This window comes from Trachurus trachurus, assembly GCF_905171665.1.
Source record: "Trachurus trachurus genome assembly, chromosome: 19".
Taxonomy (NCBI): Eukaryota; Metazoa; Chordata; class Actinopteri; order Carangiformes; family Carangidae; genus Trachurus; species Trachurus trachurus.
Window position 1 is genome coordinate 24,247,600 of NC_139913.1, and position 27,890 is coordinate 24,275,489.

General features: G+C 42.2%; 1 protein-coding gene across 1 annotated transcript in view; it reads right to left on the reverse strand.

Annotated features, from left to right (window-relative positions):
- Window positions 1-1,349: 1,349 nt before the first annotated feature.
- nrg3b (neuregulin 3b) overlaps window positions 1,350-27,890 on the reverse strand; it is a gene marked incomplete at both ends in the record, with an annotated part of 187,607 nt that continues 161,066 nt past the window's right edge. Inside the window, 6 exon segments of the mRNA XM_083994729.1 lie at window positions 1,350-2,109; window positions 5,464-5,646; window positions 11,971-12,080; window positions 17,718-17,844; window positions 20,224-20,326; window positions 25,038-25,064. Of these exon segments, the coding sequence (XP_083850855.1) occupies window positions 1,350-2,109; window positions 5,464-5,646; window positions 11,971-12,080; window positions 17,718-17,844; window positions 20,224-20,326; window positions 25,038-25,064 (1,310 nt within the window).

Sequence of the window (27,890 nt, forward strand, 5' to 3'; positions counted from 1 at the left end):
CAAACCTGAAAGGGCAGAAACTCAGATATAGTGAATTTGACTTAAATGAGGCATAAATGAAGAATCTTGCTCTGCTTGTGTGCGGCTCTGCTTCATTTCCAGCAACAAACCTCATGGCCATTGCTGTAATTCAGAACAGTAAAGTGGTTCTTCCTTTGTGTTTGTAGCCTATGGGCATGGTGTAAAGTGCATCATGGGAAATAATGAACATGCTGCCTCCGCAAGAAAAATTTCCGAAGCGCTCTAATCATTCACAGCATCTCAGACTTTTGACTTGCTCATGCTCCAATACCAAACCTTTACCCATGATCCTCTGCTCATTTGGTACCACCATTATTAAACACACGTGGAAACTTTTTTTTTGCCTAAATCTGAGAATAGGAGAGAAGATAATTTCAGGGAAGAACTTCCTCCTTTCTGTTTCACATTCTTTATCCTCATTAATTCCAATGGACCTCCCGCCGACACACACACACACACACAGACACACACACCTGAAGATCATCAACCACAAAAAAACACCTGGTAAATATCTAAAGCAAAAATAATGAGCTATACTTAATTAGTGCGGCTGTTTATAGGGTCAGGATATGGAGGGATAACTAAGCATGATTAAATCCACTCTAAAAGAAAAAAAGGAAGAAGAAGGATGTGCCTGCTACAGGTGTCTGTTGCCAAGGAGATAAAGCCATTTGTCCAAATATTGTCATATTTTAAGCTTGATGTGATTTGACCATCTTTGGTATTTATATTGTTTATTTTACACTGTATATTATTGACAACAATTAGCAAACACAAGCAGAGACTTGCTTCAGATCAGTGTGGTGAGGATGGATTGAGATGAACAAAGCCCTTAATTAACACTGTTATCTTAGTCTTTATTTTGTCACAACTGTATGTCAAATATATATACGTCTATATGACATATATTATATGACATATATAATTTCATTTCTTTACATTAGAGAAACAACATAGAGATGACACACTATTTTGGTTTCTAAGTAGAAGCTCCTTTTAAATAGTGGCATTATTTTTTCAATACACTGTTAAAGTCAAGCTCCCACTCAGGTCACGGTTTTTGTTTTTGTAATTGAGTCACATTTATTCACAATGTGTGTTTGTCTGTCTCTTGTTCGTTTATAACTTCATGTCTTTTGTCATGTCAGAGTTTGTTTTTTTTTTGCTCCGCAGTTCAATCTGTTTGTGTTCCTTCAAAATGGACGGCCATCTGTCATTGGTCCGTGTGGCCACACAGACGGTCACACCTGCTAACCATCCTGTGCCACTAGCAAAAGGTATACAGTTATTGGGAACGGTGTCTTTGAAGCTTTACAGAGTTAATCCAATCAGCTTGCAGACGGCTTGGCATGAGCGTTTCCAGTTCCTCTGCAGCTGGGTCCTTTGGTGGCCAAGGAGTAGTTTGCGCCTCCGTACACGAGGGATGTCTGACCTTGGCACCGTCCCTGGGCTTCTCTTTGGCCTGCTGCCTTCAAACCTCTGGTCCCACCGCCCGTGTGCTGAACTCTGGCTGGATATTGGATGCTTCTGCGTTCCGACTCCTGCGCGGTTCTAGCCTCGAGAGTGTTTGTGCCACCGCTGTGGATCTCGCTGTGAGACCCAGACATTTTCACGGAGCTGGAAAGGCTTTTCTGTTTTAATTCCTGCGCGAGTTCCACTGTAATTTCAACGGAGCAGGGTGTTTGTGCGGAGCAGGGATTCTTCTCTGTCCCCGGCGGAGCGGTGGAGGTGGCAGAGGGAGGTCTAACACTGCCGGGCATAACACCACCAGGCGCCAGCACTGCAGTCTCACATCGGGGAGATGGAGAATTGCTAATGGGCACCGGTGCCTTTCCAGCCAGCGCAGGGTGCCACTTGAGGAGCGCTCCCTGCTTCCGCTCGCCCGTGTCCACGTGTGGCGCTTCCAGGTCGCTGGCTTGGAGCGAGGGGATGATGGGAACGGAGCGGGTGCGCAGAGAGGCCGGAAGGAAGGTTGTTCCCTTATCCAGGCGGGTGCAGGGGACCTCGGTCCATCCTTTTCTGGCCGCAAAGTGAGTGAGCGAGGTCCTGCTGAGGAGGGCGCCGACCCGGCCGCTAGCAGAATCACACCTTTAGGCAGAGGAAAGAATAGAAACGGCAGGGTGAGAATGAGAGAGAGAGTGATTTATATTGTGACCTTTTCGTCCTAGACACTCATCTCCTAAGAGGAATAAAAAAGCATGAGTAATAACAGAATATGGAGATAAAGCCTCCATCCTCTTTAGCTTTTCACCATTTCGCCTCAATTCCTCAAAAAAACCATTTTGCACCAATAATATTACTATTTTTTGAATGATTAATAATTGTTTAGGTATTGTTCTTTCATAATCTTTGTGTAATTATTTATAATCCTCAGCATGAGCAGCCTGCATTGTTGCTGTATGAATGTTTAACTGAGAAATCCCTTCTCTCATGACTGCCTTTTCTAGAGATTTAAGGCTGCAGCAACACAGCTGCAGGATTCTTGACCCTGACGGGGTGGACATGTGGAAAAATTATATACTGCCTCCTTGGATTGGTGCATTTGTGTTCTAATTTTTGTGCTCAAAAACAAGACTCATTATATAGCGTTGCCGCGCGCCTCGTCTGGCAGGCTTGTGATGTGACATTGGGGGTGAATGTGGGTGTGAGAATCTCAGCGTCTACGTTTGCATCGCCGTGGCGTCTCCTGCAATCACATATTTCAAAAACATTTGGTGATGAGCTTGAGAAGCATCGTGTTCAGTGTGAAAATAATGCAGCAGAGCTGGAGAACTTATTCACAGTCAAGTGGATAAGTGTGTATATACAATGGATGTGCACAAGAGTTAATATTGTTACTGAAGACTCAATTCATATTTAGAATCACCCCGGCGCAGCCTTAGGAGACAGCCAGTGTTATTGTCGGCTTTCAGAGACTGTTTGTAGCATAACCAAGTTTTAATAATTGAATTACTTTCCCACTCCTCCCTCAGTATTAGAGGGGCGAATGAGAGCTGGAGGTAAATCCGGCAGATCAAAACATATCTAAAAATAACTCCCGTGGCAAATTTGCCTTCAATTCTGTCCTTATCTGCGATGGGTAAATATATGTTTTGACACTGGATAATTAAACTGACAGTATTCTGCGGGGATTTGTTGTCACAAAATGGAAAACATGGAGAGCATTCTCATGTTTGTTTGCTGTCTCTCGCCTCTTTTTCCTTTTTTCTTTCTTATTCCCGTCGAAAACACTTTCTACCACACTACACTCCGTGCCTCCATCTTTCCTTCGCTGCACTCTCATCATCTCGACACAATCTTCCTCCTTTCCTCACTTTCCGACTCGCGTTCTCTCACTCTCCTTTCCACCTCCCGTTTCTCATTTCCAGAGAGGAGAGGGTGTATCCATGGCAACAGTGTAGAGGTGGGGGCTGGAGGAGGAGGAAGAGGAGGAGGAGGAGGAGGAGGAGGAGGAGGCTGTATAAGCTTGGTAGCTTGGTGTTACATGGCTGGTAAGTTGAGAAATAGGTCATTTCAACCTCCTGAAGGCCAGTGGACGCCACATTCTGCTGACAGATCTGCGAGGGGGAATCATCAATGGCTAATCACATCTAAACTGTTCAACTGCACAAATGTGAAGCTTATTCCCAGGAAGGTGAGAATCCCTCTCATTCTAGCTCCTCTCCTAAACACTTGAAAAAGCTGTGTTAGAGTTAATTGCCTATAGCTTACAGATTTTACCTTTGTGACTTTAAAAAAGAAACCTCATTAGTTTCTTTATTAGTTAGTTTGTTTCTTGTTCCCCGTGTGTGTGCTTGTGCACATATGTGTGTGTGTGTGGCGAAGGGGAGACTGTTGTGGTCCTGCCGGATCTCTCCGCACAACCACTGGAAAAGAACTGCTGAGCTCCATGGAGCTTTGTTTAAAAATGTAAATTATGGAAATAGGTCACATAAAGAGTTTGGCAGCATGCAGTGTATCTTACAAGTCACTGTAACACGCAGGCAGGTTGGCATGCTAATAGGAACATTGCGAGGCACTTTTAAGTGTGTGCAATGCACGGGGGTGCGGCGACTGCTTCAATGACAGACGTTTCTGATAACAGTGCCATCACTCAAGTTTGCACACACAGACAGCAAATTAGGCTGTTTCTGAGTAATATGCTAAATAGGTCTGCCTTGCTCAGGCTTTAAGACGTTCTCCTCTGCATCTGTAAATAAACCTAAAATTATTCCGTGTTTTCGGCGTCACTTGTTTAAGAGGAAATGTCAGTGGAGCTGCTTGACTTTCTGCATTATTCTACTGTGGGAAACAAGCACCTCAATGAAGAGTGTAAGATAAGATATTTCCCAGCTTTGGTAGCTGTTACACAACAATCAATCTTATTTATAATCTCTTAAACTTGGAGAAAAGTTTCAACTGGTGTGTGAAACTTTGTCTCTACATGGACGTAATCTGTTCCCTTCTCGAGGAGACCAGAGGAAAGAGAGGAAAAACACACATCTTCTATTGACAACAAACGTGTCGGAGAGGATTTCTCATCAGGTTACCTTTTTTAAACCCATGCCAGTGAGGATCATCAGACTGTACTTGTAAAATGTGAGTTTTTTCAGGCTTCAGATAGCCAACTGGTGAGAGGTGGCTCTGCCAGGAGTCCTTCCTGCTTTTTAAGCTCCCTGAATCAGCGCCAGTAGCTGTGCTTCACTTCTGATAGCCATGGAAATGGGGGCAACTTGCTGTCCTTACTTGACACCAGGATGAGCAAGAGGAGAATTCAAGAAGTGTAAACGCCTGAAATTAATCCTTTGCAATTTGTAGTCTTGTTCTAGTGGGCTGCAGTCACCCAGTATGGCTCCACTTTCAGCTTGTAAACGACAGAAAATTAAATTATTTCTTTGATATGTGGACCATGAAGCTTTCACGTAATGCTCAAGCATTAGCCAAAATCACACCATTCAGGAGATCTCGAAATTCGTGTTAACTCGTGTATCAGCTGTTAATTAGCTTAGGCACAGTTGTTGTATTTTTAACCACGATGAAACCATGCAGATAAAACAGATTCCCATTCACAGCAGCAGCCTGGTGGCAAGCGAGGGGAGGATAACACACAGACTCATATCTTGGACTTCCCCAGCACCATGATACTGTTGAGCGGTTGGGATCAAGTGCCTCCTCCAAATTAATTGTGACAGTCCCAGTTGAAGGAGGGCACAGCAGATTTCATTTATTTCCCTGGATCAGATTTCATAAACTAGTTCACAGATTTGAACTGAGAGCATTTCAGCCATAAACTCATTTCTCACAAAATTATCTTCTGCCACTCCAACTTAACCTCAGTTAGTCCGGGGGTCCGCATCGCTGAACCGGCTGTTTGACCTCGGTGTGGAGAGAAGCAGACAGAATTTCCTCTTTGAGGGCTGAGCAAACATGAGAAAACTAACAAAACACCAGAAGAGGTTTCACCTTCTTATGGACTCCATGTCTGTTGACTCGTCTTCCTGCAAATGTTTGTAGACATGTCCAGCCACTCTAGATCCATCGATGAGATTGGTCGATATCTTGTGTTTCCCTCTGGAGATGGGCGGAGTCCTGAAGTAATTAGTCTCTCTGCGTTGTTGGGCAGGACTGAGTGAGAGGGAGCTGCTTCTGCAAACCAGAGGAGAAACAAATAACGAGCGGGGGGAGAGGGAGAGGTAAATATCACTCATTTAACACACTATTTCACAAAAGCTGCATCACATCACACAGTGCCCACTAATTCATTTATTGCATCAAATTTGTATCATCTTCTGTGTTCATTGATGTAAAATGGACTGAGATGAACTGACCTTTCTGTTTGATGTTTTAGAGGAAGAAAAAAACAGAATATTCCACATTGAGTTGACTCTGTGCATTAATTAATTTGGGTATTGAAGTCTTAAGTTGCAGACTGGGGTATCAGATAGATGAGTATAAGAATAGTAATTTACCAGTAAGCAATGCAATTTACATAAACATTAAATCATTTGTTATGGCTCAATGGAGCTGTTGTAGAACAAGTCTGAGACTGCAGCCATGCTGGCAGCTCTGTGAGCCTGTACTTAGCCACTTACTTATACATTCTGTGCTGATGATAATGCTGGATTAAAAGTCAGGGGATCACCAAAGTCAAGATTTTTTTTGTACCCATCCATCTCAGGGAGCTAATTCAGAGTCCGCTTAGAGAAAATTAGCTTCTTTTTTTCTTCTTCTTCTTCATCTTTTTTTTTTTTTTTTTTACATTGAGAGATATTTCCCTGAATAAGCAGGAGTGATGTTAGAGAAAAATTCAGATCACTAAAGTCATTAGGATTTACCCTCTAGGGACCTTGAATATGTGCAGCAAATTTCATAGCAATCCATACAACAGCTGTCAAGATGTGGAGCAGAGTGCTGGGCTGACCGGCTGACACCAGACTAGCATTATGTAAAACACCAAATGTTAAAAAGTTCTCTGGTTGTGGACTTAAAGATGGACTAGGTTTGTGTTTAACGATATGTTTGAAAACAATATTTCATACGGCCATGACCATGAAATGACCAGCGTGTATCCACACCCCGCTGCAGTTAACGATCAGAGCAGATCTTTAGAGACCGTGCTCTCTCTCCCTGGGAAGACTGTTTTTAAATTGTTCTGTGGCCAGTAGGTGGTCGATTTCAAAGCAGATCCCTGCGCATCTGCTGCAATAAAGCAATGACATCAAATGTGAATCAAAGTTATATTGCACTATACAACAAGCTGATGTGCAAGTATATGGCACAAGAACAAACAGCTCAAACGGCATGCGTGAAACACAGCCCTGAATTATTTGTTATTAGATGTATTTGAAACCATTCTTCATGTGTCCCTGCTTCTGTTTCTCCTCTGAGCAGTCGGTCACTTGATTGTGTCGAGTCAAACTGGACCACAAAAACTACTTATTGACTGCTGGGTGGAAAAATGTGTTTGTATTGTAACACACTAACACAAATCACTGACGCTGACAAGCCATTCTCACAGCTTGCCTCTAGCTCTTGGTTGGAGTGTGTGGACTGACGTCTTCTTGGTGTTTAAATAGTGATCATTCTGTTCAAACTTTCCCAGCTTGTCCTTAAACTGAACTCCCAGTCACATAGGCAGTCAACTAAACAGTCCTGTGGATGTGTGCTTATTAATTGATAGCTGAATGGAACACTGTGTAAATAAAATAAAATAATAATAAAAAATTCAGCTGTAATCATTTCAAAATGGCCGTGGCTGTGCAACAATAAGCATGGCTAATGTGGGCTCTAGTCTTTGCCAGCATTAGCTTTTGAATCGACTGATGTTGTGAAAAGTTGATATGAATAAAGCGGAATTATGTCAATTTTGTTGCCTATTAGCATGCTGATATTTCAATTAAGATTAAGCAAAAGCTGGAAAAATTAAAGTCTGTTTCTGTGGACAAACTCACCAGGCTATTGTGACTAATGAATGTTAAATGTTAATGTCTTAAAAAAAAAAAACCCAACTGAACAGCAGCTGCTTATCTCTACAATTCACCAAAAATGTACAAATGTAGAGCCTCCTGATGCTGAATGGGTAAGAGTGGCCAGGAGTGTAATCCTGCACATGTTTTAATCAGTTCCTCTCTTTTCATGCATTTTTTTGGACATGGTGGAAAGAGAGAGAGAGGAAGAGGGGCGGTGATATGTAACGGTATGTGGAAGCGCTCATGCTCACTGACAGCATTATTGATCAGACCACAATTTCCACATATTTCCCTCCAATTGTGACAAAGGACTCTTAGTGATTGATCAAATTCCACAATAGTACAAATGAAAACAATGATTGACCAGTGGCAGTGTGATGATTACATATTGACTCAGAAGGTGTTATTTCCGTCTCATTTTGCTGGCAAAGCATCCGTAGGAAATAGTGTGTGTGTGTGTGAGCTGAGTGCTGGTCAGCTCCTTTAGGATGTAGTGAAACTGTAAATGATCTGTGCTAAGTGAATGATTTGTTCATTTTCCCCGGCTACGCAACACAGGTCAGGTGTGACTCTGACTATTTAAAGTGTAAATGCAGCAATTGAATTGTTTTAAGCCATATTAACCATATGGCTCTATGGATGGCCAGGTCAGTCTGTCAGCTTGACTGTTGCCATGGCATTTTCTTCAGATATTCACAGTCCCCAGATGATACATCATACTGACTTTGACAATCCCCCTGATCCTCTAAAGTATCTCTGTAGCTGTTGGATGGATTGGGAGGATATCTTGTTCAAGTCCACCTCAGTCACCTGCCTTGTAATTTTGGTGATCCATGTTTTTGTTTGGCACCATTGTCACATATCAGGAGCACCAGTATATTTCCTAGTGGCTTAATAGTTTATCTGGCCTTGAACAGTCAACTTCACCCATGAAAATACAGAAAGTAAGAATACATTTATCCTCTTATCTGGCAGCAATGTGCTCACGCCTCTTGGTGATGCACAGTAATCAAAAATATCAAAGCTCTAATGTTTTAAATATGCTAATGCAGCCATGTGTTTACATCCAGTTGCAGGAAATGGGAGGTCACAATAGGAAATGTATGAAAGATGGAGCACGGAGGGAGACAAAACAAAAAGCCCTTGCCACAGATACAGCTTTACTGCAACACAATGATAAGATCAGATATGAATGACACCAAATATAGTTCATGTTATAAAAAATCGGAATAATTGATAATAATTCTGATAACTCTCCTCCTTAATTAGCATGGTGGCAAAATGTATAATTGTTAAATCAACAAGCCTTATACTGAGCCTACAATTTCTGCGTGCAAAGGGCTGTCTGGAATGAAGTCAGAGTCTCAGCTTGAATTATTGTCCCAGTCTGCCACTGGGCATCATCAAGTCTAAACACTGGTCATATTCCGAGCAGCCTGTACTGTATGTGTTTAGGGCTAATTAGCAAAGGTTTGCATGCTAAGACATTATACAAAGATGGTGAATGTGGTAAACATGACACACATTAGCATGTGAGCATGATAGGATGCTAAATTTAGCATTTATCTCAAAGCAATATTCAGAGTTCAGGACTCACCATTGCACTCTATGCACACTCGCTGGTTTTTCCTCCCTTAACACCCGGAGGTTACAGCACTGGTATATTCTAATACATAAGGCTATTTTAGGCAAACTGCCTCCATACCGCTGCTCAAAGTTTACTGCTGTTCAAATTACACATGTAGCTGGTTGCGATTTAAGGTTCCCTTAATGAGGACAGAGTTAGGGATGAGGACCCTGTCCTACTTTGGGCATTGGTCTTGGAATGAGCTGCAAGTCAGGATGAGGATGGGATCTCTCATCCCTTTCTAGCTTTAAAAAATCTCTCTCTGAACTATTAGTCACCAGTTGCACCTGTGACTCTTAGCTTTCAAATTGTATTGCACTTTTGGGGTCTCTTTTATTGTAAAATTTTTATTGTATAAATGATCATTGTCTGCTACCTTGCTCTTGCTATGTATTTTCTCGCTTGTTGTTGTTGATTGTTTGTTTTGTAATGTCAAATCTCAATGGATCCTTCCTGGATAAATAAAGGTTAAATAAAAAAAAATAAATAAAAAGAGCAGACTGTTCCTCTTGTTGAGTATACATTAGGCTACGTGTGTGTCTGTGCTGTGAAGTCTATATTTTCAGTGATTTATGTGATGTCTTCACCATCCTGAACAGAAATTGCACTTCAACAGATATAGTCTGCATTCAAGCAGGTGAATCAATCTGCACATGGTCATACGCCGTGATAAAGCCGATGATGCACAGGTAACCTTTTGCAGCAATATTGATGGGCCATATTGACATGTTTTTATGGGGCATTTCTCCTGATAGCTCACAATGTGGGCTAGTTTCTCAGGTCAATAGCTGAAAGCATCTCGACATCATCCATCACAGTCTAGTTCTCCCCTGCCTCCTCCGACTCTGAGAACACGCTGAACTGATGATTGACTGTCAGCCGCCCTCCATGAAGCACCTGCATGACACCGTGGAGAATAAAAAAGCCAGGACAGGTTGGCAACATCCCTGTGGCCACACATGACAACCTTTAAAAAAAAAAAAAAACCTAACTTTCCTCTGTGACACAGTTCTGGTCCATTAAAACAGAGAACAACTGGCACCTCCGCTGGGTTTTCACTGAAGTTGTCAACGTAGTCATCTAGGCATCTAAAACTCCCTCTGTATGAACACACAACCTCCATTATGTCCCCAAACACAGCTCCCTCTAATCACTGTACATCCTGCGCTATATGTTCTCATGGCGTTACGCATAAAGGGATAGTATAATTGTTTTAAAGTGGGGTTGTATGATCTACAAATAGCCCCTAAGTACTTTAATTGCAGTAGAAAACTCTCTGCACTCCTCCCGTTAGCAACGCCAGCCCATAGCCCTGCCCAGAGATTTACAACATACATTGTTGTGAACAGACCCAAAGAAACGGCCTATTTTCACGGCCTAAAAGAGGTTTTACCTGAAAAAAAATGCACAGTTCCATTGTTCGCTATAATATAATTTTTTCCAGCCCTTCAAAGTGCAGGAAAAACACAGTTTTTATTTGGAGCTAACCAACAGCTGATCGGCGGGCGCTAACCCTGGGCGGAGGGATACGTGAGTTGGTTAACACAGATGGTTAAAACTGCGTTTTTCCTGCACTTTGAAGGGCTGGAAAAAAGTATATTATAGCGAACAATGGAACTGTGTATTTTTTTTTCAGGTAAAACCTCTTTTTTCAGGTAAAACCGAAAATAGGCCGTTTCTTTGGGTCCATTCACAACAATGTACTATGTTGTAAATCTATGGGCAGGGCTATGGGCTGGCGTTGCTAACGGGAGGAGTGCAGAGAGTCTTCTACTGCAATTGAAGTACTTAGGGGCTATTTGTAGATCATACAACCCCACTTTTAAAAAAATGCTACTATCCCTTTAAGGCTTGTCTATTGCACAATGTAATTAAAGCTGAAATGAGTATTTGGAGCCTTATGCATTAGGCTGTTCTCTTGCATTTATGACACTTTGATCTAGAGTTCCTCCCAGCTCTGCTCTACACAATCACAATCAGGTGAAATGAAGATTTACCAGCAATCAAACACTTTGCTAGTGATTTGCCGAATGTAGAAGGCGCAAAGAGAAATAAAGTTTTTGTGAGATTAGTTCTTTCACGTTGTGTGGCTGAATGTCATTAATTGTCACAGTGTCCTGCACCCATATCATCAAGGCAAATGAAGCCTCTCTGTAAGGATTCCAGCGTAGCACACTCCATAGACGCATCCCTATGTTCTTCTGAGGATTTGGGAATGGCTATGGCTTTTGATACCGACTGCTGTGATCACAAAGCACAACTGCCTCTGCGATCCCTTGTAGCACAGTGTTGTTAATTTTGTTGAATCTTCTGTCATTTGAAGGATGGCATGAAAGGCATTTGGTTGAATCAATGTTTAACTCTGCACATTAAAATTAGCTTCTCCTCACAGGAGGTCTGCTCCCCCTCCTCTGTATGCTCTTCCCTATCAGTGTGCAAGTAGTCATTTCAGAATCTGCCTGAGTACACATTTAATCACTTTGCACAATTTACTGGACACGACATAAATAAAGACATCTACTTTTTCCAACCATTGGGAGAGGATCTAATTTTCATTCTATGGAGTTAGCCAAACCAATAATCCTCCTATAAAAGGCCTGAATCTGATTAAGGGTATGCACAGAGGCAAAGCTTTTGGTGCTTGGCAGTGTATACAAAATATATATTAACGCTGGTTATAATCACCATAAATCTGTCTGAAAATGTTTACAAATGATCTGTTTTTTACTTCAAGGTCTGTATTTTCCAACATATTGCAGGGTGATTAGATGTCTCCCTTGGCTGCCTCCTGTATCGGACTATATTGGCTGACAGAGAGAAAGACGCTGCTTATATGAAAGACAGGCTTGGAATAAGAGGATGCCACATTTTTACCTGAAGCGTTTCCCTTTAGACAGCGCTCTGCTGAGAATAGGCGGGGCTACGGTTGATGTGCCTGCTGCCACGCTGCCGCCCTTGATAGACGATCCATGAGAACCACAGCCCTGCAGAGAAAAAAATACAAGAAGATAAGCAGCACATAGAGTAAGTGGTAAAACACTATAATTGTGGCTTTGGGATGTAGCTTCATTATTATACTCATGTTGTGTAGTGCACCCTTAAACGGAATATTCTTTATTATAGCTTAGCTTGGATCCTTTTGTTATATGATGAACCAAAACAAAAACACAGTGTTGAGGTGTACTGTAAGTGATTATGTGAGTCAACACAGGAGAAAGCTCAGAGTATAATGTATAATGCTGCTGATACTATATATGGAATAGCACCAAGTCTCTACTCAGGTTACTTGAGTTCCCAGTCAGGCTGAGGATGTTGTCTCACTAATGCAACCCCATAATAATAATAGTGATAATAATCTTTATTTACAGAGCCCGTTTCTAAACCCACGTTGCAAAGTCAATGACTTCCAAACGAGCAGATCACAAAAACAATTTCTGATAGAGTAAGAAGCAAATCATCAGGCTTAGTGTCTGCGGCAGAGTGTCTTTAATTACACTTTACATTTTAAACTGGAGATTAGACGGGGACGCTTTGTGAATAAACTTCGCACTGGCCCTTACAGCACTCCCGCTGCACTCAAGAATTAATCCAACACAAGATTACATTAATGGGTTCCTAAAGTACCCCCCCTCCCCTCCACCACCCTGCCACCCCAATTCTTCCCCTTTATTCTTATCAAAATGAACACCATTATCTTACAACAGGCCCCAGACAGAGCTGTGGTAGCAGCCACCACCAATGCTCCGAGAACCAGAACCCCCCTGTGAAACACTACGTCAGGAGATAATTCTGTTATTCCAGCTGCAGCACTTCCTGTCCTGCCTTCTCTCTGTCTGATTGTGCATCATTAAAGCAATTGCATGTGACTTAGAGCTGGTTCACGGTTCTCATGCCTGATAAGCCACTCTCTCTCTCTCTCCTTTACACCCTGACTCCCAGAGGGAGCTGTTACTGCTGTTCACTAGTTGTGCAAGAAAACTGGATCATTTTTGGCCACCCTCTCGTATGCGGGCCCCGCGGGTGGAGAGTGCTGCGCTTTCTGGAACAATTGATGTGGCAAACTTTCCTGGAGGACACTATCTGTGCCAGGGGACTGGGGCAGACGATGGTGAACCAGCATGGCGCAACCAGTTTCACTCATTCCCTCCGATCACACTTTTGCCTTGTTTTTATGCCACTTGCGAAAGCCTTGGACAAACATAAAGCATGGGGACTTCATTTCAAGGACAGGCAGCAGGAAAATGCATGAGCCTGACAAAATAATAGAAGAATCCACCAATCAGTTGACAATCAACCACATAATTCAGTCAGAGCTGCGTTAGTCCTACTTTGATTATCATGAAATCACAGGTCCTGAACTGTGAATAATGGGATATTTGATCATTCTTCAACAAGAACAGGGTCACAGAACACCAGCAGACATTCTGAGTTAATACTAAACCTGAGCAGTGTGTCAACTCGGTGAACCAAGACGTGACAGCTTCTAGTGGTAAACACAATTTTGGCTCTGTCTGATATCAAAATGTTAATCATTTGTTTTAGAATTATCCACAGGTATTCACATTAGCATGGAGTTTGTAACTGTTGACAACATTATTAATTTCCTAGCTGCACTAGCCTGTTTGTTATATTAATCATGGAGATACCTAAAGACACTTTAATATCGTCCCCACCGCTGTCACAACACCTGCTGAACATGTGGATAACAGTCTTCTGCTGTTTTCTGCACCGTGTCTTCAGTTTTTTTTTATTATAATAAAAAACAGAACTTGATGAAACACATAGCACTTTCATCCATATGAAGTCCACATATTTTTTCAATTCAATAAGGAGAGAAGACACCCACTTTACTGAATACATGTTGCAAGCCTCCAGTATGTAGCAATTATTGAAACAAATGGGAATAAACAATGGTTAATAGATACTAACGCTTATTTCCAACACAATCAGCTGGATTTGACTGAAATTAGCCACAACAAGCCACTAGTCACACCAGACCAAGGAAGGCTGTATCTGGAAAAACCCAGAGTGTTATTATATCAAGATGCGTTTAACTTAACACGTGTCAAAGAATGTATGCACTGTTTCCTCTTTACAGACTTGCAGTGTCGCTGTAAATCTTTTTGGTTGATGTTTCTGATATTTTTATTCCACAAACTGCTCTCAAACATAGTCTTTCTGCTTTTGAAGCTCTCTCTTTTGCTTTTTGGTATCTCTGTCAACACACTTTGAAAATATACTTTTGGTGTTTAGAAATTGGTGCAGTATTGACTCTTGGAAAGAAGACACAGTGTCTTACAACCTCAGAATTTTATAAAATTGACTGTGGTGTAACAGAACACAGCCTTGTGGCACATTAAAGGGTGTTTTTTTTTTTTTAGGTACACTGTGCTCTGGTCTGTGGCCCGACTCGTTCTCTTTCCCCATGCAAAATTCATGCAGTATGCTCACCCATAGCTTTGCATCACTCCTGAGGGTGACTCAGTTTCTTCTTGGAGTAAGACTAGAATAGTTAGTTACCACCACTCATGCTTCCAGCATCTGGGGATTGACTTTCTGTGTCTAGTCTTCCCAGCCTGTGGGCCCCTATTCCTTCACGTTAGTGCATGTCTTGTTTCAGTGGAGAGAGTCTTGTGGGTGCATACTCTCATTACTTTTTATTTAGACAGAGTGTTGCTCCCACAAACGTGTTGATTCAGATCTCAGATGAGGTGAGAGGCGTTTAACTATGCAATTACATTCCCATTTCTCTTTCCCCCTTTTTGCCTTTAGAATGTGTTTTGAAAGGAGGCACACGATCATACACGACTGAACCGTTTGCAAAATCTGTGCATTTATATTGAAGTGTGGGATTGTACTGTATGCCATCCGCACCGCTTTACTCTCTCAGAGTTGCAGATGGAGGGAGCATATGCACAGGAATGTTACCAGATGTGCAAATATGTATAGGCATTTGAGATGGCAGATGGAACACATAAAGAAATATCTAACACATGCTGCATATGCCAGAGCTGGTGCACAAAGAAGTCAAGATTCAGGAGTTCAGGGATGGAAAATACAGACAGTGTAGAGACGCTGCAGGTGCCTGCTGAAAAAAAGATAATAAAGGTCTCTAACTTATTCTCTTAGTTGGATTTGACTTGAAGCATTGCTGCAGAAATCACTGTTTAACAATGATGTCAGAAAATACTGTAAAAGTCTTTGCACTGCTTCTCCACACACCTTCAGCTCCGGGAGTTGACACGCTGGTTTAAAGATACTAGAGCGGTGCTTCGGTTTATCATAGAGATGCTGTGCAAGGCACTGACCAAAATGGACTTGTGTTTCATCCTCCCCTCTGCACCTGTCTCAACAGAGCTTTTGTTTCCAGCTCATTGTGCTCATCCTCCACCTTGCTGCCTCAAATGCACACGGTTGAAACCCACTGTGTTGTGATGCCGAGCAGTTATGCAGCACGCACAAAATGTTTTTGAACCTCTGTGAGAACACTCTGCTCTGTTCTTCCCTTCCGTTGCTCAGTCAGTTTAACTTTAAAGACGAGCTGGAGGAACTTGTAGGACGGCACCACCCACAGAACACGTTCCCTTCTGTAGATGGCTGCAAGCTGAGGGAGTGGGTGGAGAGGAGCTGGTCTGGGGTCAGCCTGTCAAATGTGTGGAAAAATAGGTTTCACTTGTTAATCTTCCTTCTCTGACCCCCCTCCTGGGTGCTTATAGTCAGTGATCTTTCACACACCCAACCTTAAGCTTCACTCACACTGCTCCTTTATAGCTTCTGTCTCTGTGCTCTTGTGTTATTACTGTCTTTTAGTTTCATCTTTGCCTGGTTGGTTTGATCTGTGTGTCCAGCTCGGAGAAGAGTTTTGTGGCAGAATTCGAGGCTTCACATATTCCTGTTGGCACATTCTCATCACCGTATATAATAACCTGCCATTGTGCTATGGGACAATAGTGGCTGCGTCTGACTGAAATACATTACACTGGGCTCTGATGTGCTGAGAATGGTTTGGTGTCACTGGAACTTTTGGAGCTCTTCACAGCTACAAGGTTCCTCTGTAGTGTTACAACGCATCTGTGCAGTTGTGAAATCCTAAGCTGTGCTCTGGCTTATTTGAATGTTTTTCCTTTTTTTCCCCCCATGTCACTTAAACACAGCTACTTAACAGCTACAAAATTTACATCAAATGTTGTATCACTTCTCAGCTGTCAACCGCTCAGAGCCATAATTTCAAATGACACCCTCCAAAAGCTTTCAGATTGTGCCAACTGCAGTTCCGTGGGTGGGGCTAGCTTCAGGGGTGTTTGTTTCAGTGGGTGACACTAGACACTGTTGCATTATTAAACAGCCTCAGCACAGGCTACACTTGGCAAAAGCTGAGATGACAGAACAAGGCTGAACCTGAATGAAGAATTTCAGATGACAACAAATACAACTGTGTCTAAAACAAATGCGTTGGAAGATACATTTCCATGTCATCCACCGCGCGGCTCGTTTGTTATCACTACTCAAATTACCAACCTTTAAACACACACATATTTCCAGTCTTGTAAATCGCTGGAGGAAGGAGTGACAGATTTATTTATGTACCTGCAATTAGTGAGAGTGAGCAACACCTAGATATTCCCGCTTGTTAGCGCAAGTATGTGATAGGAAAGGAGTAACAGGACAGAACAAATAACTCAAAAATTAAAATAAAAAAAGTGCAGGTGCAAATAACACGTGAACAGAATACGTGACCATTTTAGGGTACATCCAGGGAAGTGCTAATGTGTTATGGCAATTGCACTCTTTATGAGACCTTTACATGGGTGCATTAGGCTGCAATTACCTCGGGAGTCAGTGAGACATCAGCCTCATCAGGGCCATCTACATCCTCCACCTGCTCTGCTGTTAATGCCGGGGTCACTTCTCTCTCCCGCCACTGCTTTTATCTCAACCGGGAGTTCCTCTTTGTAATTTGTTATTGTGAGGTGAGATATTTTTTTATCCCTTGGCCCCCTGTGCTTTTTCTTTTGAAAATGTCTTGGTTTGTGGTTCTATGCAAATCACCAATTTGATCTTATCACTTGAAGAGCTGGAAACTTCTCTTTTTTTTCACCTCTGCTTTAAAATATACCAAAAAAAATGACTACAAGGGTATCTCTATTTGTAAAATCAAAATGTCTCATACACTCTTGGTATTCTTAGTAGCAGTCCTACAGTAGCAAGGTGCCGTTTGACATGACTTGTCCACAGTACAGTATTATTGCTGCGTTTGCATGGTGACTTCAAGATCCCTGACACGCCACAGATTAGAATTTCCAATCTGCAGTTTGTCACTTGAATCTGTCATTTTGAACATGACAAGCAGATTTTTCCTGTATAACACACGAGGCATTTATTTTAAACTATAATTCCCCACTGTCTCTCAGCTGGTGTCAGCCGTGAGTATGAACAAAAGGCTTCAGCCAGTAGAGAGATTATTAGGACATGTATCATACATCATCCTGTCAAACACTCTATAAACTCACTTTTCTATTGTTTTCTTAGAGAAAAGCTGTATTATATTAAGATGAAAATGGTGATAGTAATTGTGGAGCCATGGAGTAGAAATGTAATATTGTTGTGTAAAAAAGGCTTACCTTCTGGATTTGAAGGCAGTATTGAAGCCTGGGAGCAGATTTGGACATGAGGCCAGAGGCGTTGACACTGCAGTCCCTCAGGCTGCGACTGTCAGAGAAATGAGCCTGGAGTTTCTCTCTGTGTCTCCTGTGGAGAAAAAGCAAGTGTACAGAGAAACAGAGGTGGCAACATTATGACTAAAATAAAGATCAGAACAAGAGAGGGTTTCTCGACAAACACAGTGGTACATTTCACCCTAACCACTATAAAATGTCTGTTTGCTTTACTCTGTGTGTGTGTGTGTATGTGTGCAAAACCAACACATATACTGTGCATAAATCATGAGATAAGCTTTGCACATAAACTGTCACATCTCTTCATTACAGACAGGGATGCTTGTTAGAAATGTGACAGCGAACACGTATACATTTTTATAACTTCTCTGAAAAACATCTCTGACAGTTCAGGACTTGTGATTTGCCTTACAGCGAAACGACGAGATCAGACAGACGTTTGTCAAACGTTTTACACTTTGAAAAGTAAAGGTGACAAAATGAGCACCAGTCAATTTGCATTTTTTTTTTTTTTTTAGCCTGAGCTGTAACTGAAGGTTTGCCGGTAGTGAAAGGTTCCCAGAAAGGCTACAAAAAGTAGTGTTGGGAGAGAAGATGTCTTGCACAAGTGAAAATTTAATCAAGGCAATGTTCCGTGAAACGTCAATTTCATGCCTTTGTGATAATAGTCTGGCAATAGAAAGTAAGAAAGATTTTCCAGAAATACCAACACAGAGTCCAGAGTTTTGGATTCTCACTTTACAAAGAAACTGGTTGGTATCATGTTTGGGTGTTATGGATGATGCACAAGTATGTAATAATCAATTGGGCATTTCACATCCCTGATGCTGGTACAATGGTTTATAATCTATTAGTACATTTGGTGACTTCAGCAGATATTCAGTCTGTTCTGCACCATAAAATATCTTTATTTTGTCACTTAAATAATTACATTCAATAATTTCTTACTATCAAAAACAACCAAAAACCACTTCTGAACAAACAGTAAGGTGAAAGAAAAGTAAAATGTCATCTTGTAGCTACGCCAAACATAACATTTGGGAATGTTCTCTCACTTTGGATTAAACTTTGATTGGATTAAAATTTAATTGATGCTTAAAACTTTTGGATTAAATGTTAATTCACCATTAAATGTTCATTTTTAAATACTGGGTTGCTGAACTCTCTCTGCAGCCGGGGCCCTTGTTTCATGTTTGCTGCGCAAAGGACACGGCAGGGAGTTCACATCTGGAGAGCAAGAGTCTAAACTGTGATTAACCATATGACTTTTCTAAAATGAAACAGTGTGTAACAGATCAGGCAAAACGTTAAAAACCATCAGTTTATATATATTCATTGACTATTTCTGTTTTAATTCAGCTGTGCTCAGTTATTATAGAGAAGCTTACTACATCATCTACTGTACTATAGTATAATATAGTACGGTACTTATTAGATAATCAACTTCATTACAGTCCAGCCAATGATAATCAGCAACTGACGCTGCACATTTTGCAAGCGTCAGCACTTTTGGTGATATGTAGTCCCACTCCTACGTCCTTCCTAATTACTAAACTTTATAACCACATATAATTAACTTGACTTTGATTTCCATTTCTTCTGGTCTTTAAAAATGTACAAGTACATCTCTTATCTCCGACTCCTCGCCGTAGTCTTCAAACCAAATCAAGTATGCAGCCGTGCTAATCTTCTGTGTGAAGCACTGATATGATACAAATAGAATTTTAGGTCTTTGCTGAAGAGCAGAATGAACGTTAAGTATGAGCGGGAGAAGCGTTTCTATCTGAGCTGCATTGTCAAACAACATTTGGGGATTGGGGAAAAGAGATTCAATTTAGCAAGGTTTCTGCTTTGGATCATTTGCGCTACATTAACTCTACCGTTGCGCGGGGGCTCTTGGGTCGTGCTGACCGATTGGAGCTGCACTATTCACAGCTCTACAGTGCTGAAAATAAAACCCATTTTTGTTTATCACGTCCAATTCAATCAACTGAACCTACATTAGCTCCCCTCTTTACACTCTGCCATTACTTTTCTTTGTCTACATTCCTTTTCTTCCCTCTGCCCTGCAGTGAGTAACTGATTTTGACGGGTTGCTTTTTGTGCTGCCTGCTTCTCACACACATAGTGTATATATACACACACACACACATACACTCAGGGTCTAATGTTTTTGAACCTGATCTAGCTCTTTGCCTTGTCTGTGTGTTTTGTTTTGTGTGGAGTATTTTGCCGCACACCTGCTCGCTAAAAGCACTTTACAAATAAATCTTACATGAGAGTATCTGTCGCAAATGTATCCTACACAATTTAGGTCTGATGCCTTGCTAAAACATCCACTAGCTGACTCACACTTAGATTTTCATTGGGCTCCATGCCATGATAGTAAAGTGCTCTCTCTGCACAGCCGGGGGCATACTCTACTAATGTGGTGCAGGCTGGCATCACTCACTTGTTGCGGCGGTAGAGAGCCATACACGCCACTCCAAGAAGACAGATCCCCGAGGCGATGCTGAAGATGGACAGCACCTGCCTCTGGTAGGTGTCACCGCTCTCTGTGGACGACACAAGACAGTTCAGGCCATCGCATTTCTACTGTGACACAAAGGATACAGGGTGTGATTGAGCCGGGAAAGGAAGGAGTTGTATTGCGAATTAACATACCAAACACACACGAACGACGGGCGGACGTACACACAAGCCACACACAGACATCCACCCACAATCTGTATTAGCATAAAGCGACCAATGCTGCTGTCAGTAAATGTCAGTGTTTGAGCATGGGATAGGGACATGGCAGACACAAGCAGGGCTCAGTGACATGTGCTAACTGAAGTGTGATAATCATTTCGTTCAGACAAACCCAGCAGGCAACACCGATGGACTGTCTCAGCACAGCGGGGGCCACACCAAGTGAGTGTGTGTGTGTGTGTGTGAGTGTGTGAGTTCTTTATGTGTGTCAGTATTCAGAGACTGATGGCGACAGGGAATTAGCAGCAAATGAATGCTCCCGGAGCTTCTTGTCAGACCCCTGCACATCAGCAACAGAGGCTTAAGGTCACAAGCAGCCGGGACAAGTAGCAGTTGATCCCAGCAGAGATCTGTCTGTCTGAGCAGCACCGCCTGCTGGGGTGCACAGAGCAGGGAGCAAAACCTTCACCTGACACCATTTCCGGTGGTCCCCTCCCAAAAAAATGAGTACAATAAAAGTGTCCATCTTAAAGGGATAGTTCACCCAAAATTGGAATTTCACTCATTATCTACTCACCCTCATGTGGACTAAGGGCTGGGAGAAGTTGCCGTGGCTTCTCTGAGTTACAGGGGGTCTCGGCGTAGCAGTGCATGTCCATATAACAGTTGAAAATGGATACCAAGACACACCAAAAAACATCCAAATACCTCCATGCTGCTCATATGTAATATCCGTCTTGTATTGAAGCCCTGAAATGCGAAATTGTCCCGAAAAAAATTTAATAAGTCTATATTTCAAGCTTGTTTTGTAGCGGAAGCTTCTCGAAGCTCCTCTTCCCGGTTCGTCAAATTTGGACGAACTGGGAAGAGAAGCTTCCGCTACAAAACAAGCTTGAAATATAGACTTATTTAATTTTTTTCGGGACAATTTCGCATTTCGGGGCTTCAATACAAGACGGACATTACATACGAGCAGCATGGAGGTATTTGGATGTTTTTTGGTGTGTCTTTTTGTTACAAAGACAGTTGGTATCCATTTGCAACCGTTATATGAACATGCACTGCTACGCCGAGACCCCCTGTAACTCAGAGAAGCCACAGAGGACTCTGAAACTTCTCCCAGCCCTTAGTCCACATGAGGGGGAGGAGATAATGAGTGAAATTTCAATTTTGGGTGAACTATCCCTTTAAAGCGGTTACTCGGTACGCAACTAATGCTGACATCCACTGTCAAGAGTTGGAGCGACTTCTCTTTCCCGCTCTCGCTAACGACCTTGAACACAACATCCTGTGACATCACTCCGTCTCTCAGCAACAATAAATCCTCCTGTGGTTGATCTCACCACCTTGACAGCTGCAGGGAAAAGTGCAGAAAACATCAGTGTAACCTGTTCATGACCTTTGAGGGCTTGTTCATGGCTTTTGATGCTGTCAACAGAGAAGTGTCCTGGGAGGTCTTCTTCATCCCTGTCTGTCTGCCCAGGTCTGTCAACTTCCCCCAAATTCTTCTAAGGGCACAGTGACTGTTGGAGAACTTCCCGTGTTCAAAGCTTACAGTATAGCACAACTACACTGTCTGTTTGCTCCATTTTTGTTATGTTATCCACTCTCCTCCAGTGCTGCATCAACATATACTGTATATATACTGGGGGGGTATGAAGGAGCTGAGTTCAAACCGGAGGGAAACCTTTTTAATATAAGAATGCTTCTGGCGAAAGTTAAAGATAACATCTGAACACATCCTGGAGTTATAAAATGCGGATGTACTGTACACACACACACACACACACACACACACACACACACACACACACACACACACACACACACACACACACACACACACACACACACACACACACACACACACATATATATATATATATTTATATACATATATATATATACATCACAGGTCCAAACTGCCCACTCAGCTGCTGCCAAAGGTAGAACTGGAGTTGAATTAAAATAGAGCAAGTCCAAAGAAACGCTGCAGGGTTAGATGTGACACTTGCTATTTCTTATTTAACACCGGCAAACAGACAGATTGCTACATGGCTAATTCTGCTTGCGAATCAAAAAACGTCTAAGATACATGATGCATGATATTATGAGGCTTTGCTTTATTATGACAAATGAATAAAAGGTTTGAAATTGGGATGAATGTTACAGCTTAGCCATTTTTGCTGGCATACAGTAATGTTTTTTAAAGAGCAATCTGGTGTGTGGTGCTGGATCTGTGATGTTGACATCAATATTGACATTTGAGGACAATAGAAATGGAATAATACCTAAAGCCACTCAAATGTACAACAAATATTTTGACCAGAATCCAATTGATACGGTTGTAGCAAGAGCTGTGATGGAGTTTTTAGTGGCAGTATACGTATGTTTCAACAGAAAAATCAACAATATTAGTTAATTTCATAAGCTATAGACATATTAATGTCATCCAATGAAAAATGTTCAAATTTAAAACATAAATAAGACATAAAAAATACATAATTAGAATATAATCACTTGAATAAGAAGAAGTGAAGAAAGCACATAAACAAACACTATTTCAGTCCACTAAAATATTTATGTATATGGTAATATATACAAGTATAATGAGCCAAAAATGGTTTATAATTTCAGCTCTGAAATCAGTCTGTCAGGTTCTATCTCACACGTGTGACACTGTTATTGTAAAACTGGCGGAACAAGTTGTTGACTTGCAGATGCTGGACCGTCGTGACGTCTGTTTGAAGGCAACAGTGAATGTCCTCGAGCCGCGATTTGCAAATGAACAACAGAAGTTGCCTCTGGTCTTTGTAATATAATATTCCACGTGTTTATCTGTGTCACTGTAAACCCTCCAGCCTTTACTTTTCATTAGTGAAATGACCTCTCGGTTGAGAAGTAAACATGGGAGAAGTCCTTCCATGCTGCCCAATCGTCGCTGCTCATGTGGAGCTACACCTGAGACAAGCCTCTGCCTTTTTTCTCTGGGATAGACGGAATAAGCTTTTCTAAAAAATCTGAACATAAAAACAGCTGTTGACAAAGCTCTGCTGAATGGCTGCAAGGAAAAGCCAACATGCAGTCTGTACATAAAACCATTACAGGCCTTTCATACCCGATGCCTACGAGGCATTCTTGAAATTAGATGCGAGCGCACATTGGGAGAGGGAACAAACTGAACAGCCTCAGCTATACTGACTAAGCCATGTCATATTAAAACAAGGACAAGACAATCCCATATGGCCAGCTGTGCCATAGCAACCAACTCTATACAATGCTAGAATGAAGACCATGCTAAAGTATCCATGACAAACGGGGGTATTGAGCCTGAAATACATCTGAGCAAACTAGTGAGACACACAGAGCCGCAGCTGCTGGGGTAAAGAATGCAAGAAAATTAAAAGACAAGATCATGTTTAGAGCATTCAATCCCACTTCAAACACAGACTGACGGTCTCAGACTCTGACTGTCACACCCTGGACTTATATAACTATCAAAAGACTCTTTGCTAAAGGAAAAGTGGAAATTATAGCCGAGCACAATGAACAAGCGAGCGAGCATGCACAGAGTGTACCTGCATAATATATATCAGTGCTTCTGTCTGTCGTCTGTCCGGCTATCTATCGATCAATCCACTTCTCATTTGCCCTCTAATGCATCCGCCCACCTGCAGTAGCATTCTCAACTAATTTAGACCCCAGATTAAAATCACTGAACTGAGGAATGTTATGTGCAGCAGGGCCCGGCTTCCCTTTCAGACCGTCCTCTCTTTTCCTTCTATTTCCTGGAGCAGGCGTGTGATGTGACGGCTGTGTATGAAGCCATGTTAATGGAAAACTTCACAGCATGCAGTGTTGGTTTTTATGTATGCACAAAAGGCAGTCAGAGAGCGAGGACGAGACGGCAAGGAGAGAAAATGAAAAACAGTGCAAGTGTGACAGAGAAAGATGTATATGTGTGTGTGTGTGTGTGTGGCGGGCTGAGATTGTGTATTCCCTCTGGACAAAGAACAGTGTGTCACTATTAAAGGAAGAGGGCGAGATAATTTGGTTCTTAAAGATTTGTTAACCACCTGGAAGGTGGAAAGGTACGTTAAATAAGATCAAGGGAATTCCAAAGAGGTTTAAATTGTATTTCCACCACCTCCTACTTTATTGGAAAAATTTTCTCTATTAGTGTTTGGTTTAAAATGAATTTTACAGTATTTGCAAATCCAGATGAAGTATGTGTGATTCAAAACACAAGAATATTATTTTCACACTCTGATGTAACAGCCTCAGCCTCTTCATACATGTAAGGAGGCAGACACATTCATACATGAACTGCAGCTGTCTGACTTTATTGCTTTATTCTCATTACACAACTCCTCTCTCACAGTACTGCTCCTCATGCAGACAGAATACACCTAATTCACCACCACGGTGTTTCCATGGAGACTGGCCCACATTAATTTTCCAAGGTGAGCGGCCTTGTTGTGCTGGATTGTGTGTTTTGTGTGTGGTATTCCATAGACATGAGGCACATTAAAGATTGAGCACTCACACAGCACAGTCAATGAAAAGTTGTCTTACCCATGAACTCGATCCCAAGTTCATCCGCTGTTCCATTCAAGGCCGGGCAGCATGAGGAAGGGAGGGAATAGGTAAGCAGAGGGAGGGAGAGAGAGAGGGAGAGAGGGAGAGAATGAAACAGTTACAACATGATGCGCCTCCATCTCACTTAGAATTCACCTTAGGGAGACACACATGCTGCAACACGACCATAAAGTTGGTTTGACGGCTTCCTCTGACATGGCTGTCCCTTGTGCAGCAGGTAATGAGCCAGCCATGCTTTTCCATGATACACTGTGAATTCACACAGCCTGCAGAAGCTTGGGATGAAGAAAGAAAACAACAAAGATACGGGGGCTGAGAGGATTAGAGGAAGGATCACGAAAATAAAAGTTGAAAATGACATATCATATGGCTTTATGTCACTGACACTGCTTTTCACGGGCCTTTTATATTGACTTGAGCCCGAGGCATTGCAGTAATTGTTCTCCACTGTCTCTAAGCATAGCTTTTCAATATTCACACCCTGGTGGCATTAGGATGCATCACACCGACACACACGTTCACACGCACGCACACCCAAAGGCATACAGTACAGCACGTCGTTGCACTCGTCTGCGCACACACACTGTGACACAGATCTTCCCTTCGCTCCGTCTTTCTTCACACAGCTCAAGACTTTCCCCCTCAATGCCAGAGCTGGTGAAACAGATAAAAAATAAATAAAAGAGGAGCACTCGTGTACTTTCCATCCCGACAGTGCCCCCTTTTCATGTCACTGTAATGTAATCTCATTTAAATTAAAATGAAACCCTCACTAGTAATTGCTTTTCTGACAGAGGTGGCCTGAGTTTTAAATAGAAAACGGCCCGCCAAACCCCTGACAGATTATACAGTGGACACCCTATAAAAAACACAGGAAATAAAACATGAAATTAATAAATAATAATAATAATAAAAATATCTGCTCAGGGATGCGTTTGATTGTACTATGGGGAAATCTGTCAGTGCAGTGGCTTTACACATTTGAGGAAATAACAACCACGGAACCGGAGTGAGGTTAAGAAAGGAAAAAGACTAATGAACGTTGGGATGAATGGATTATAATAACAGAGTTATCTCGCTCTATTAAGGGGGTGTGATTTGAGGAAATATGTCGGTTTTTTATTGTGTAATATGAAATCTCGTGCAAACTTACGACACCTCCAGAAAGTTTCAGAGAATGCAAATGATATTATTAAATACAAAGCCAAGTTTGTCATTTCCCTCTCAGACTGCCTGACAGATTCTTAATGAGGCGAGGGGGTTTTCATGATTACGGTGATAACAGGAGAGAAATGAGGGGAAAAAAGCCTGAAAGGCAGAGTCTGCAATTCCCAAATTAATCAATCAATTAACAAATTAATTCATCTTTGTATTAAAACAGGAAGGAATTGTCATTGTGTCTGTACTGAACACAACATAAGTTTATCATTTCCCAATTTATCTCCTGTAGCCTGGAGGATTATTTAACAAATGCAGGCATTTATCATTCACTCCTACTGAATCACAGTCAGTCTGAAGCAACTCACAAGCTAATGATTAAAACAGTTAAGAGTCAATCAATTCTGGCCTGTAGACATAATACGTTTTTTTGCCATAAGGTGTTTTGCATGATTAAGATACGGTCCAGACTTTTGTGACTAAGTGCTTCTACTGTCGCTGTGGCACAAACACTTGCCAAGGCCAGAGAGGTGAATGCAGCTTCTTAGTGATGTTGCCTGATCTGTGTTATCCATTCAAGCCTTTCCCTATGATTGCCCATGGCAACAGCGAACACTTTTCCACTCCAAACCGCCCTGACTGTCACAGCCTGTGCAGATGATGTCATTACAACACTGATACACATCCCTTCCTCTGGCACTGACTTGTCTGGAGACATTCACCAATCATAATATGTGCAGGCTCCCAATCCCTCACACTGGCAACACAAAGCACCCCGGGGAATCATTTACGGCGTCTTGTGGGAGGCCTTGAGGAAGCTCGGAGAATACCTGCTCATGTCAGATGCTTTAAAAGGCAGGAATCTGGCAGGTGGGAGAGACAATGGCAGGAGTGAATCAAATCCTTAATCCCCTCCTTCACTTGGGTGAGCAGGGAACTGGGAAGCCAATGTGTATGTGAGTGTTTGTTTGTCTGCCTGTGTGTTATTGAACCCAATATCCTGTGTAGCTACTTAACTCCAGGCATAATATCTACCAGAGATAAATAGTTCAAATTAGCCTTGCCTCCTTCCTCTTTGTAACTCAGCTGGGTAAAACCAAAGGCTGGCTCACCTCCCTCCGCCATTCTTCAATCTCCCACCAAACATCAGCCTGTGGTCTCCAAGGTGCCACTGGCCCAACAGATCATCATTAGTGGCCTGATCTCAGCTCTCTCACAGTTGAGGAAGAGACGGGTTGCAGCTGTTTATCTGGTATAAGCTAAACTGCAGCCTTCCCACACTCCCATGCTTCCAATTAAAGCCCCCCCCCACCCCCCACCCCCCCCTGCTGCCACTGTACACCGATATGCAAGACCCCCAAGCTCCGTCTCCCTTCCTCATTTCCAAAGCCGAGCACACAGCAGTATCGCTGCAGCACCTGGCAGGGAGCCTCTTCTCCCCTTTGTCCCTGGGCTTTTGAGATGTGCACAACAGTGTGTTTGTCTTTCTACCTCTGTAAAGATGTGAGTATGACAGAGTGGCACTGCGTGCAAGCCAATCCAAACTGCTCTTCTGAGTGGCTGTTTTGTGGCCAGTCAATATCAAAACAAAGGATGAGGGACGATGGATGATTTGTGACTGTAAGGTGCACAGAGATTGACTACAGAAAAGAAAGAGGGGGGAAAAAATAG